General features: G+C 42.5%; 1 protein-coding gene across 1 annotated transcript in view; it reads right to left on the bottom strand.

The window, feature by feature from the left end:
• Window positions 1-2,895: 2,895 nt before the first annotated feature.
• hsd17b4 (hydroxysteroid (17-beta) dehydrogenase 4) overlaps window positions 2,896-14,586 on the bottom strand; it is a 162,147-nt gene continuing 150,456 nt past the window's right edge. Inside the window, 2 exon segments of the mRNA XM_038805039.1 lie at window positions 2,896-3,669; window positions 6,703-6,830. Of these exon segments, the coding sequence (XP_038660967.1) occupies window positions 3,580-3,669; window positions 6,703-6,830 (218 nt within the window). The 3' untranslated portion in view covers window positions 2,896-3,579.

A 14,586-nucleotide genomic window follows, 5' to 3' on the forward strand; every position in this document is an offset into this window, starting at 1 on the left:
GAGGGTAAACTCGACCGCAACATGTGCAAGGTTCGGCCTGATTCAATTTAAGGTCATTCACCAGGCCCACATGACGATGGCTCGGATGAGCAAATTCTTTGGGATAGAGGACAAATGCGCTAGGTGCGCGGGAGGACCAGCGAAGCAGGTACACATGTTTTGGACATGTCCGATGCTTAGGGGGTACTGGGAGGGATTTGCGGGGATCATGTCCCGGGTGCTAAAAACAAGGGTGGTGATGGGTCCAGGGGTGGCAATTTTTGGGGTTTCGGAGCATCCGGGAGTCCAGGGTGAGAAAGAGGCCGATCTTCTGACCTTTGCTTCACTGATAGCCCGGCGACTAATACTATTGGCATGGAGGGACTCAAAGCCCCCGAAGACTGAGTTGTGGCTTTTGGACATTTCGAGTTTTCTGGGTATGGAAAAAATTAAGTTCGCCTTGAGGGGATCTGTACAGGGGTTCACCCGAAGGTGGCAGCCATTCATTGACTTCTTTGCGGGAGAGTGAGCATCAGCAGGGGGGGGGGGGGGGGGGGGGTGAAGAGGTTAGAGTAGAGTAGGGGGAATAAATTGGCAGGTAGTGTCGATGGTAGAGGAGTGGGCTTGTGCAGTATGGTTCGATTGAAGTATTGATTCTACGTGGATGTTTGCACATTTTTGCCTTTCTTTTTGTTGATGTCTATAACTGTTTACAATGCCGAAAATACCTCAATAAAATTGTTTGTTTAAAAAAAAAAAATTCTGGACGTGGATCCTTGGTGAAGGCATGAGAGAGAAAGCTTTGTATGCCAGAAGATTTCAAAGTGTGTTGTTCGAGAGGGGTGCTTTGAAACCCTCATGTGAAAACCAGAGATCCAGTGAAACCAGTTGGCTCACAGTGACACAAGCATCTGGGGGGGGGGGGGGGGGGGGGGGGGGGGGGGGGAATTCGATTAAAAATCCATAACAATTGATTTCAGTGTGTTGTGTGTTTCACTATATTTCGACCAATTACTTTACAAAGACTATGTATTTACTGAGAATATTAGGGTATAACAAAGTTTGTAATGCGTGTTATCCTTAATTCTTTACAACAGATAAAAGTGTGTGATGAAAATAAGATATTTGGTCCTATTAAGCGGTGGTAAACGTGTTTTAAATTCGAAACTGAATAAAATTCAAAACTGGAATATCTACTTAGAAGAACTTAACCTCATTCAAATTTGAAGAACTCTCCCTGACTTACTGGAATCCCCTGCTGTGATTGCACACATGAAAATGTTTTTTTCTGATTGTCAGGTGTTAAAGTAAGTATGCTGATGACGAAAGACAGTTGCAGATCATCATTATCCAATTAGTCACTTAATTTTTAAATATTATGGTCCAGAAATTCAATTGCATTAAGTGGAGTGCATATTGTGGACTGGGACAAAACTCGTTTTTAATCAAAGGGTTAGTGATGAGGACACAACTGAATAGGAAAGAGGCTAAAAGTAATTTCTTTGGTCAAAGTCTGTTAAGAGCATGAGATACATTGCCACATTGAGTGGTCAAGACTGAAACCACTGCGTCTTTTAAAGAAAAAGAGGATAAATATTTGATGAAAAAAATTGATATAAAGAAAGCAATACAGCAGAATTGGCCTCAGGAACAGCCAGCACGGAGACAATGGTTTGACGGCTCCCTTCTGTGATGCACACTGCTAATGTTTCATGGCTTTTAAAAAAAAACAAGGTTATTGCTGTGGCACCATCCTGGGAGTGTGGCTCCAGAGTGCACCAAACTGCTGTCCTGTCTCAGGGTGACAGTATTCACGGTAGCTAACTTGGGAACCTGCTGGGAAGGAAGATGCAAGCTGTTGAGTTAAAGGTGGGTTACTCTCTCCCTGGCTTCCCTGTTCATGGAACCCACCCCAGTCAGTCCTTTTTTTTAAGCTCTCTGAAGGGTTCAATATTTAAACAAAGGCATCCAGTTTTGATCTGACATCATTTTTTCCACTTTGTTTCCTATGTTGTGCCCTATTCTACGATGAAGACAAATACTAATTTTGCATTTATCCACATGGTATAAACAGAAATCATGCTAACAATTCATTGGATAATACATTCACAATACATGCATTGTGCTGTGTGAAACTGGGAAGATTTCCACTTCTGGGGCGAAATTCTCCGACCCCCAGCAGGGTCGGAGAATCGCCCAGGGCAGCCGGAAATCCCGCCCTCGCCATGTCCAGAATTCTCCCACCCGCAAAAAGTCGGCGTGCTGCCAATCCCGCCGGCTGCCTCGGAGAATGGCGGGGGCCGGCGGGAGGCTACGGGTTTCTGTGCTGCTGTTATTCTCCGGCCCGGATGTGCCGAAGACCCGCCGCTGAGAGGCCTCTCCCGCCGCCGTGGTTTGAGCCGCCGTGGTTTGAACCACCTCTGTGCCAGCGGGATCGGCGGCGCAGGGCAATCGGACCCCGGGGGCTGCCCCCACGGTGGCCAGGCCCGCGATCGAGGCCCACTGATCGGCGGGCGGGCCAGTGCCGTGGGGGCACTCTTTTTCTTCCGCCGCCGCCACGGCCTCCACCATGGCGGAGGCGGAAGAGAATCCCCAGCGCGCATGCGCCGGTGGTGACGTCAGCGGTAGCTGACGCACCGGCTCATGCGCGAACCGGCGAAGGCCTTTCGGCCAGCCCCGGGCGTCAAAGGCCATTGTTGCCGGGTTTTGCCGCCAGTCGGTGTGGTGCCAACCGCTCCGGCGCGGGCCTAGCCCCTCAATGTGAGGGCTTGGCCCCTAAAGGTGCGGAGAATTCCACACCTTTTTGGCGGTTGGCGCCACTCCGCTACGCCGGGTAGGGGAGAATTTCGCCCAGGTCACTCCATTAAACAACTACAATCAATTCTTGATGTGAGTTCTTTATTTAGACTGAGACACTTTATCTCTTCCAAATGAATTTATTATAAGCAGTTTTCAATCAGTACAATCATGTCAGCAAAACACCCAACCACCCACTGATTTTACCATAAATCTACTGTTTTCTAACATAAGACCAGTAGGGCAATGACTGAACTTTTTTTAATGCATTTTATTCAACATCCATCCTCAATTTTTCAAAGAGAAACGTGATCGGAATTAAAACTGCCAATTGAAAGGAAGGGCTACAGACATGCTGGCAGCAGCATTTCTTTTTCCATTCCTTAAACGTTGCAGTATTCTTAAACAAATGTAGAACTAAATGGTTGCAATTCAGAGAATTGACCAGTTTTTCTTCTGGGCATTGTAGAGAATACAATCATATTTTTGTAAAAAGCATGGCAATTACAATCATAAACATTAACGAAAGAGTAGACAGCCCAATGTTATAATCAGAATTTTTCTAAGGCAAAGCAAGAGGTACACAGATGAAGTTGGAGATTCATGGTGATTAACTTGCATATTAAAAACAAAAAGGTAGTTTGCCATTAAGGTTATTTTACAGTTAACCGTGTTTTGAACAAAATTGAAGAAATCATATATTGCTATTCTCTAAAGAGTAAAGGATTTTATGATGCTTTTTCAAAGCTTTTTATACGATTCAAGAGTAAGATTAATGTCCACAGAAGTGAGTATCTTATCCCCTCATAGTTTTGCATAATCTTTGAGGATAATTTCAAGTTTCTGGCTGAGCATGATGTTCCCCTTAACCTTCAGCTTGCCTGCAAAGAAAGCCTGTTTAAAAAAAAAAGATAATTCAAGTATGATTCCAATGATGTAAGACAACAGAGAGTAATACATAGGCTGGCTGACCAATTTTGCCTATTTCGCATACGCAAAAAGGAAAATAATGGGGGCCCATAATGTTTGGTCTCTACCCATTCTGTGCTTCACCAACACTTGTAGTGTTTTTCTGTTGAGGGGAAAGGAACATTGTTGTCTGGAATAGCTAAAAGCATTTGACAGAATTACAGAATTGATACTTCAATATATCCCCCATCTCATTTCCTGAGGTCTCTGTTGGTCTCACCTGCTGGAAGTTGCATCACCTCAAACAGATTGGAAGATCGGAGACGGATTTATCAAGTCTCCAAACTGGCAAGCACTTTCTCCTAGATCCAGCTCGAGAGCTTCTGGCTGTCGTTTTGAGATAGCAGAAAGAATACCATGAAGCCAGCAACTGTTACTGATGCTCCAGGCTACCATGCATCAATCTATCTGTTTGGGTGAAAGCTGTGGTTCAGCATGGACGCCAAGACTTGGCCATACAATCAAGACCAACACTCCAGTGCAACACTGGAGGAGTCCCACATTGCAGGGTTGCCCTCCTTCAGATAAGATGGAAAACCAAGGGCCAATTCACATATAATGATGGTTCGGTTAGAAGTTAAAAAGCCAACAAAAAAGTATACATTTTCAAGTCATCTCACATTGCTGTGAGACTTTTCTGGGTTACCCAAGAAAAAATGAAACATGTTCTATTTCTATTTTGTTTGCTCTTGAGATCAGTAAACTATCTCTATAGAATCTATTTAATTCTGTGGTCTAAGTCTGCCTGATTTACTTTCTCAAGTTTTCCAGCATTTTATGATTTTATTTTAGATTTCCAGCATCTGCAGTATTTTGCTATTACCTTCTCAGGTACCTTGAAATTTCTTGTACATCAGCAACTGGTACCGAGTCACCATGCTCTGGGTGTTGATTTTGAACCCAATTCTAAGATGGCCGATAATGAATTTTGAGAATAGAGCTCGACAAGATTGAGTGGCAAAACATACTCTTGTCTTATTTCTCCACTGACCGTTATCCATTTTAACTTTAATTGTTGCTTAAGTAGATTCTAATAATCCTAAAGTAACTAATTTCCTATCAATTTCAATTGGTTGCTGGAAAATTAATCTTTCATATTTCATTGTATTACACGTTTTCTTACGATCCAAGTTATTTATATGACACATGCTTGTGGACCTTGAATTAAACAAAATGAACCAACTATTTCTGAAAAAACTTCCACAATAACTGGACAAAACACATTTCTCCCAATTGAGATGGCGACAGCGGGGCCTATAGTTGAACGGCATGTTTCTGGCATAGAGGAAAATGAATTCAACCAGAGGTTCTGCTCCGAATGTCTGTTTAATAATACTGGAAAATGCTATGGCCAAAGACAGGTTTGAATTCAGGGTCTCATGTTTTCCCCAGGTCAATATACTATCAGCACTCCTAATTAGCCTAGGATATTAAAAATCATCATTCAGGCCAGATATTAGACAACAATCAGCACTCACGGAAATATGTCCAGTAGGGATTAAATTACTTAAAGAATGCTGAAGAAAATAGCAAATGAAGAATTACAAACATATTTCCATCATCCTGAACTATTTTTAAGTCAGTTTTGATTTGGTTATTCGGAGGTATTTCATGGGTCTTTCATTATTTTAAGACTATTATCTATTAATTCATGTCTAACAAATTTTGAAATAGGACTCTGATTTAAAGGTATAAATATTTAAATACTAAATTTATTTCACTTATGAAGGTGACCTGAATATGTAGAATTTAGCAATTCATTGTTTTGGACTGCGTCTCCTGTTCATGCAAGGAATAAATTATGAAACATGTATTTGAAATGAACTCTGTATCCTTTTGTTAAGTTTTGAAAAGGTGTCTAATGGGACTACGCAATTTAGTGAGTGCTTTAATAGTTTCACTGTCATTTTATGAGACAACTATCAACCCAATGGTGCCAAATAAAGCTGCACGAATAAAGTTTGATACCCTGGGTCAATTTATGAAATGTAAAAATCCAGTGGAAATATATATCATTTACTTGACTGCATGACCTCAAGATCTTTACTAGAATTTTGTTTCTTATTGGCACTGATGCAATCAAAATATTGTAAATATTTTAGCAATAACATTTTCACACCGACGAATAAAATAGGTATCTACAGATTTACTTTGTCTTTTTTTTATTATCTTGACGATATTCAGACAACTCGCAGCTCTCTGCTTCCATTTTAAAAATACAGAAGCTGGCTTTTCAAGTAAGTTAGTCTTGGATGTTTGAGTGCAGACTAGAAAATAGAGAATATTAAAAGAAGCATCTTGGATTCAGAAATATTTTGATATTCTTCAAAAATGTATTACAGTGACTGTACATCAATATACAAGACGATTTTTGAATAAAATTCAAAATGGGCAGCAGAAGTTAAAAATCCTAATATTTAAAATGTAACAACATATTGCAATATTTTAGATTTTCTTGTACTACAAAGGCCATATAGTCAGCCTGGACCTTGTTGGATATCTCAACAGGGGCTTTCAGATGGAATGTAAATTCACAGAAAGAAATCATGCCAAAAATCGTCCAATCCAAGGATTCTTCCATTGAAGTTGGCCGAAGATTAGATATTGCAGGGGCTGTCCCTTCAGGCTGAAGAGATTTAATGGGTTTACCAACAGCTTTCATTCAGCCTACGTAAAAGTAAATAAATTCTTTGGTACAGGAGGGCTGCAGTTTCTTTGGTGCCATTTCTAACAGCAGCCAGTAGATTTAAAAAAATGCTGGGAATTTAAATTTCAACAGACCTTAAGATTTGTGGCAGTACACCAATTTGGAGTGAGCACCGTAATATGACTATGCTGGACAGTTATAAAATCGTGTTGTCGGATATACAGGGGGAAGAAGGAAAACATATCAGTGTCATTTTATGTTGATGCAGGTTCAAGATACCTTTTTAATTAGAATTTGTAAAACTTATTTACCTTTTGAGGATTAAGTTTTCCTGATACCACTTGTATGAAATCTTCATCAGACATTGTAAAGATAGTATCAGCCTGATGCTGCGCTGCTCCCTTGTACAGTTCTCCAGAATCATTCTTCAGGTCAATAGCTAAAGAACATGCAGAAACTATTAGAGTAAACTCGGTTTAAAATTGACAAATCTGCCTTCATATTTCACTGCTGATTTTGTAAAGGAATTTAATTTTGCAAATTAAAAACTACAATTACATACAAGTAAATTGTTAAAATGATACAAAACTGTTATGCCACAGAAAGAGATTTCATCAAAGGTGTTTAAATCACACCTTGATGTCTGTTTTCATGTTTCTTAAAATAGGAGACAATATTCAGTTCTTTTTAAAAAATGTGAGATTTTCTACTGCAGATATGATCACTATTTTCTGAGAGAAAAAAAAGTGTTTCAAACTCGATATGCAATAAGAATAATCCACTAATCACCTCATGGAAGGTGTTATTTGATCAATGCAATTTTTCTTTATTCTTTCATAAAAGTGGGTGTCTAGCTGGCTAAATCAGCATATGTTGCCCATTCTAATTGCCCTCGAGAAGGTGATAGTGAACTGTCTTCCTTGAACTGCTGCAGTGCATCTGGCGGAGGTACACTCAGTGCTGTTAGGAAAGGAATTCTAGGATTTTGATTCAGCAACAAAGAAACGGCAATATAATTTCAAATCAGGTTGGTGTGGGCTTTGGGGAGAACTTGCAGGAGTTGGTGTTCCAATGCATATGGTACCTTTGTCATTCTGGGTCGTAAAGGTGGTGTATTTGGAAGGTTGTTGTTAAATGAGCCTTGGCGAATTGTTGAACTGCATTCTTCGATATATTACACACTGTTGCCAGCATGCGTCAGTGGTGAAGGAAGTGAATGTTGAAGATGGTGGATTAAACAGATGCTTTGCCCCGGATGGTATCAAATTTCTTGAGTGTTGTTGGAGGCTCATTCATCCAGGTAACTGGACAGATTCTATCGCATCCTGGCTTGTAAATGGTGGACAGGCTTTGGGCAGTCAGGAGGACTGCAGTCTATTTGATGCAGTTTCTAACAGTAGTCGGTAGGTTTAAAAAATTCTTCATTTGCTCTCTTCAGTATTCTTAAAATAACTGAATTCCCACTGGGACCGCTTCCATGGGTGCTGATTGTTGTCTAATACCTGGCCCTAATGATAATTTTTTATATTCTCGGCTAATTAGCAAGGGCTAACAGTTACCAACCTGGAGAACATAGTTCTCTGAACCAGTGATATTCGCTTCAGAATGCAGTCTCAGAGCTGCTATTATACCCTGAATATTTATATGGCTGGTCCAGTTCAGTTTCTGGCCAATGGTAAGCCCCAGGATGTCAATAGTGCCGATTATGTGACAGTAATGCCATGAAATGACATAGGAAGCGGACTCGATTATTTTGTTGGCGATGGTCATTGCCTGGCACTTGTGTCTGGTTTCCTCCCACAAGACCCAAATGATCTGCTGATAGGTAATTTGCACATTCTGAATTCTCCCTCTGTGTACCCGAACAGGCGCCAGAATATGGCGACTAGGCGCTTTTCACAATAACTTCATTGCAGTGTTAATGTAAACCTACTTGTGACAATAAAGATTATTATTATTAAGCCTTGTAAAATGCAGACCTATTTAATAAGCCTCTGTTGATCTTGCATTCTAGCCACATGCATCACCAATCTACTTCTTTTATTCTGTTAGTCCAAAGATACAACAGTTTACAAAAAGAAAACAGACGACGAAAAAAGGATCAGACAAAAAAAAAATTTTCAGAAGAGAAGAAGCCCAAGTTTGACTGTGTCAATGTAGAAGAGTTGAGCTGCTTCAACAGATCAATCTATCAAGCAGATTAAAAGGAGGCCAGAAATCAGGGTTAGGTACGTTTTGGCGCAGCCATTTGGGCGCGGCTGTTTTGACGCGGCCGTTTTGGCGCCAACCGTTTTGGCGCCAAAATAACATTTCTTTATTTGTGAATTAGCCTCAGGTGAGTTGGCTGCTGGTGCGGGTGCGTTGAGTTGGGTGCTGGTGCGTTCTATCACCATCTGTTTATATATTGGCGTTATATATTGGCATTATTGACGTTTTGGCACCAAAATAACATTTCTTTATTTGTGAATTAGCCTCAGTTGAGTTGGCTGCTGGTGCGGGTGCGTTGAGTTGGGTGCTGGTGCGTTCTATCACCATCTTTTTATATATTTTGTAACTAAACCAATTCGCATACCCATATGATGGCTGAGGCAGTATCAACCGTTAAGCGACTTGCAGAGTTTTGAGAATTTGACAACTCGTTAGACGACACAATAAAAAAGTGTTTAGTGTGTGGTTTCAAAATGAGGCCTTTCAGGGAAGATTATTAATGGAACTAAATCCACGTCTGAAGACTGCATTAGATATTGCCGTTTCGATGGAGCTCGGGACTAACGAATCTTAGAGCACAGAACATACAGTGCAGGAGGTCATTCGGCCCATTGAGCCTGCACTGACACACTTAAGCCCTCACTTCCACCCTGTCCCCGTAACCCAATAACCCCTCCTAACTTTTTTGGTCACTCAGGGCAATTTATCATGGCCAATCCACCTAACGTGCACGTCTTTGAACTGTGGGAGGAAACCGGAGCACCCGGAGGAAACCCACGCAGACACGGAGAGAACGTGCAGACTCCACACAGAATGTGGCCCAGCAGGGAATCGAACCTGGGACCCTGGCGCTGTGAAGCCACAGTGCTATCCACTTGTGCTACAGTGCTGCTCATCTTCTCAGCAAGGAGCAAGCACGAGGATCAATAAACTGGCTGTCACCCAGAAGAAGTCTACCCACTGCCGTGAAAACATGGGCCACTCACAGGTCGATTGCTGGAGCAAGTACAACTGATGTAAAATTTGTAGCAGAAATGGCCACATAACAAAAGCTTGTTGGAGTAAAGTAACATCTCCACAGAGGAACACAAAGGGAAGACATTCATAATGTGGGAGAAAAGAACAAAAACCAGAATAAAGTTGCAGCACTTCATTCTGATGAAGAACTGAAGCTGACCTTACTCCCAGTCTTCAGTGGTTCGCACCATTTTTGGGTAGTGCCAAAACTGAATGGACAACCATCTCTCTAATTCCTGAGACCATCCATGAACGGAAACTTAATCATCTGCCATTGAAACCAACAGATGTGTTCTTCCAGACCTATACTGGGGAAATACTGCCTCTGAGAAGTTACATCACTGTCGAAGTTCAGTTAAGTGGACAAAGTGGAGATCTACCACTCCATGTGGTCCAAGGATGTTTTCCAGTTCTCTTTGGCCACTCTTGGCTGGGAAGGATTAAACTGAACTGGAGTGCTGTATACAATTTAGTTGATTCCCGCCAATTCCCGGGTGGCGGAGAATTTCTGCCACGGCGGGGGCGGGATTTTCGGCGGCCCAGGGCTATTCTCCGACCTTGCGTGCGGTCGGAGAATTTCGCCCCAGGTCTGTGCCAGTCATGTGCACAGGTGAGGAACGCACTGCCGTTGTCCCCATTGCATCCATAGGAGTGTCCGGAAATGCTATGGCAATGTTTACACATTGACTTTGCTGGTCTATTCAAGGCACACATGTTCAAGACTATTGTAGACGAACACTCAAAGTAGCCTAGCCTGGTCAAAATTAAGTCAACCACTGTGGAACAGACCATTGATAAACTCGACAAAATCTTTGCGAGATTCAAAAAGCCAGAGCAGATTGTGAGCAACAATGGGCCACACTGCCCTGGAGTTCAAAGACTATTTAAATATGTGTGTAGTGCAACATATAACGCCAGCTCCTTACCACCCATCCACGAATGGTTTAGCGGAAAGATTTGTCCAGACCTTGAAGTAGGCACTAAAAGCTTCCAAGGACCAAGGTTCACCACATCGCCGTGTAAACAGGTTTTTAGCAACATACCGAAATTCAACACAATCGACTACAAACTTCAACAGCTTTGCCATTGATTAAAATGAAGCTGAGGGCACCTTTGATTTAAACTTTCCAGAGGAGACATGTGACACAGTCGAGTGAAACCAACAGGCACAGCTCTCGAGAAGAGAAAGTACTTCAAAGAAACGCTCATTTCAACAAGGAAAAGTTACACCACGCGTGAGAATAGGGCAGCACGGTAGCATAGTGGTTCGCATCAATGCTTCACAGCTCCAGGGTCCCAGGTTCGGTTCTCGGCTGGGTCACTGTCTGTGCGGAGTCTGCACGTCCTCCCCGTGTGTGCATGGGTTTCCTCCGGGTGCTCCGGTTTCCTCCCACAGTCCAAAGATGTGCGGGTTAGGTGGATTGGCCATGCTAAATTGCCCGTAGTGTCCTAAAAAGTAAGGTTAAGGGGGAAGTTGTTGGGTTGCGGGTATAGGTTGGATATGTGAGTTTGAGTAGGGTGATCATTGCTCGGCACAACATCGAGGGCCGAAGGGCCTGTTCTGTGCTGTACTGTTCTAAATCTAAATTCTAAATTCTAAAGTGGGTCCCTGTGATGGTTTTGGATCAGGTTGGCCCAATATCCTACATGGTTCAAACATGTGGGGACGCCATGTAGATCAATGATTGTTGGCACACGTTAGTATGCCAGTGCCAGAACTACCTCAAGATGTAAAGGTCTCTGCTCCATCTGACTTGTAAATTCTAGTTCATCTACAGAAGAGATTGGGGTCCCTGGTCGTGCATTCAGATCCTGTGCGGACCAGCTGGCAGATGTGTTCGCGGACATCTTCAACCCTTCCCTATTTCATTTCAAGGTCCCCACAATGACTACTTTTCGGTGGCCTTGACACCTACCATTATGAAGTGCTTCAAGAGGTTGATCATGAGTCACATCAACTCCATACTCCCAGAATGCCTTGTTCAACTCCAATTAGCATGCCACCACAACCGATCCACTGCGGATGGCATCTCGCTGGCCCCACGCTCATCACTGGAGCATCTCGACAACAAGGATTCCTACATCAGACTCGTATTCACTAACTCCAGCTCTTCCTTCAACACCATAATCCCAGCCAAGCTTATATCCAAACTCCAAAACCTAGGACATGGCTCCTCACATTGCAACTGGATCCTCAACTTCCTGACCCATAGATCACAACACCTCCTGGACAAAGTCCTCAAAACCGGGGTCCCACAAGGCTGTGTATTTCGCCCCGTACTTTACTCCCTATACACGCTGTGTGGCAAAGTGTGGCTCCAACTCCATCGACAAGTTTGTTGATGACACGACCGTAGTGGAGCGCATTTCAAGCAATGAGGAGTGGTGTAGTGATAACAATCTCTCTCTCAATGTCAGCAACACTAAAGAGCTGGTCATTGACTTCAGGAAGCAAAGTATCTCTGTCTGCGTCAATGGTGCCGAGGTTGAGATGGTTGACAGGTTCAAATTCCTAGATGTGCACATTACCAACAATCTGTCCTGGTCCACCCATGTTGACGCTACAAACAAGAAAGAACAGCGCCTGCACTTTCTCAGGAAACTAAGGAAATTCAGCATGTCCACATTGACTCTTACCAACTTTTACAGATGCACCATAGAAAGCATCCTATCTGGCTGCATCACAGTCTGATATGGCAACTGCTCGGCCCAAGACCATGAGATCCAACAGAGAGCCGTGAACACAGCCCGGTCGATCACGCGAACCTGCCTCCCATCCATTGGCTATGTCTACACCTCCCGTTGCCTTGTGCGGGCAGCATAATCAAAGATCCCTCCCACCCGGCTTATTTACTCTTTCAACTTCTTCCATCTGACAGGAGATACAAAAGTTTGATAACCCGCACTGATTCAAAAACAGCTTCTTCCCCATGGTTACCAGACTCCTAAATGACCCTCTTATGGACTGATCTGATCTCTTCACACATCTTCTCGACTGAGTAGTACTGCACTCCTGTATGCTTCACCCGATGCCCGTGTCTATATATTTACATTGTGTGTTGATGTATGCCGTATGTTTTTTTCCTGTATGAAGTGATCTATCTGGATCGTATGCAAAAACAATATCTTTCACTGTATCTCGGTGCACGTGAAAATAAACAAATCCAATCTAATCCAACTTGTTCAACCCACTCAATTTCTACTGCCCTCTTGCCTCGTATTCCAGGAAATTGTGCACTCGCTTTGCCAGTTGAGGGTTAAAATAGCAATTGGGGTCCTATGTACATTATAAAGTGCACCATTTTGCATTTTCAAGGACCTACTGCCTTAGAGCAAGTGCTCTGGCCACAAAATGGTCCTTAGGAATTCAAAGTCAACCTCGGCAGAGAGAACAAGGCTGTTAAGTTACACCCGACCATTTTCAAAGTGCTTCTACTAGATTTGTGCATTAACTCAAAATATTAGTCTACCTTTTCTGTTTTCAGGTGCAGGTTAGACAGCTGTATATTTTGTGCTGTCTGCTTTTATTTCTGGCATTAACATAAACAATGTTGGTTTAGTTGAAAATCTACGGTCCAGGAATACTGCTACAGCATTTTGTCAGTTGTGGTGATGTTAGCACCTCTTTTGGCTGGTGAAACTGAAAAGCATCCACTGAACATTTTTAAGTAGAACTTCTATTGTGAATACAATTACAGCATAGAAAAAGGTCCTTTGACCAAACTCATATGTGCTAGTATTTATACTCTACGCTCGTCTCTTTCCATTTCATCTGCTGCCTCTTAACCTTTCAGCATATCTTTCTATTACCTCTTCTCTTATGAGGTCAACAAATTTCATTTTGAAGTCATTCATGCTATTGTTTCAATTACTTATTGTGGTAGCGAGTTACACACACTAACCAAAAGGAAACTTCTCCTTATTGGATTTATTGGCAAGCATCTTTTACTTCTGGCCACTAATTTTGGATTCTTTAAAGTGGAAACATTCTTTCCATATCTACCCCATCAAATGCATTCTAAAATTTAGGGCAGCACAGTGACGCAGTGGTTAGCACTCCTGCCTCACGGCCCCGAGGTCCCAGATTCAATCCCGGCTCTGGGTCACTGGCCATGTGGAGTTTGCACATTCTCCCCGTGTTTTCGTGGGTTTCGTCCCCCACAGTTCCAAAATGTGCAGGGTAGGTGGATCGGCCACGCGAAATTGCCCCTTAATTGGAGGAAATGAATCTAAAATTTGCAGACCACTATCAGATCACCTCTATTTCTTAGCCTTAATCACCCCCATTTACATTCTTTTTGTCTTTCTGTCCACAACATCTTGCCCCCCCCCACCCCCCACCCCCCCCACCCACCCATGACAGTGAAAGTCTGACTCAAGAGGAGGCACAGTGGTGAGCACTGCTCCATCACGTCACCGAGGACCCGGGTTCGAAACCTGGCCCTGGGCCACTATCCGTGTGGAGTTTGCACATTCTCTCCGTGTCCGCGTGGTTCTCACTCCTACAACCTAAAGATGTGCAGGGTACGTAGACTGGCCACGCTAGATTTCTCCTTAATTTGAAAAAAATAATTGGACTCCAAATTTATTTTAAAAAAAGTATAAATCTGACATTTTATTTCTCTCTAGCTTTGACAGAGTCATCAAGACTTGAAACGTTAGCTCCCTTCTTGCTCCACAGAAGCGTCAGACCTGCTGTGATTGTTTAGTATTTTCTGTTTGACCTCTAACTATATTCTTTTCTAAAGAATAAAGCCTCAACCTGTTCAATCATTTATCTACATTAAACTTAATTTGTCACTTATCGCCACACTCTTCAAGTTTCAAATATCTTCTTGCATGACATTGAATGTTCATTGATTTTTGTTTACCCACTCAAAAGTTACTTCTTCTTAAGTTCAAATCATGAATGTAACTTCTAAATAACTTGTCCCAGTCCTGATCCTTGTGAAATATTACTTTCCATCTTC

Source organism: Scyliorhinus canicula, chromosome 8 (genome assembly GCF_902713615.1).
Source record: "Scyliorhinus canicula chromosome 8, sScyCan1.1, whole genome shotgun sequence".
Taxonomy (NCBI): Eukaryota; Metazoa; Chordata; class Chondrichthyes; order Carcharhiniformes; family Scyliorhinidae; genus Scyliorhinus; species Scyliorhinus canicula.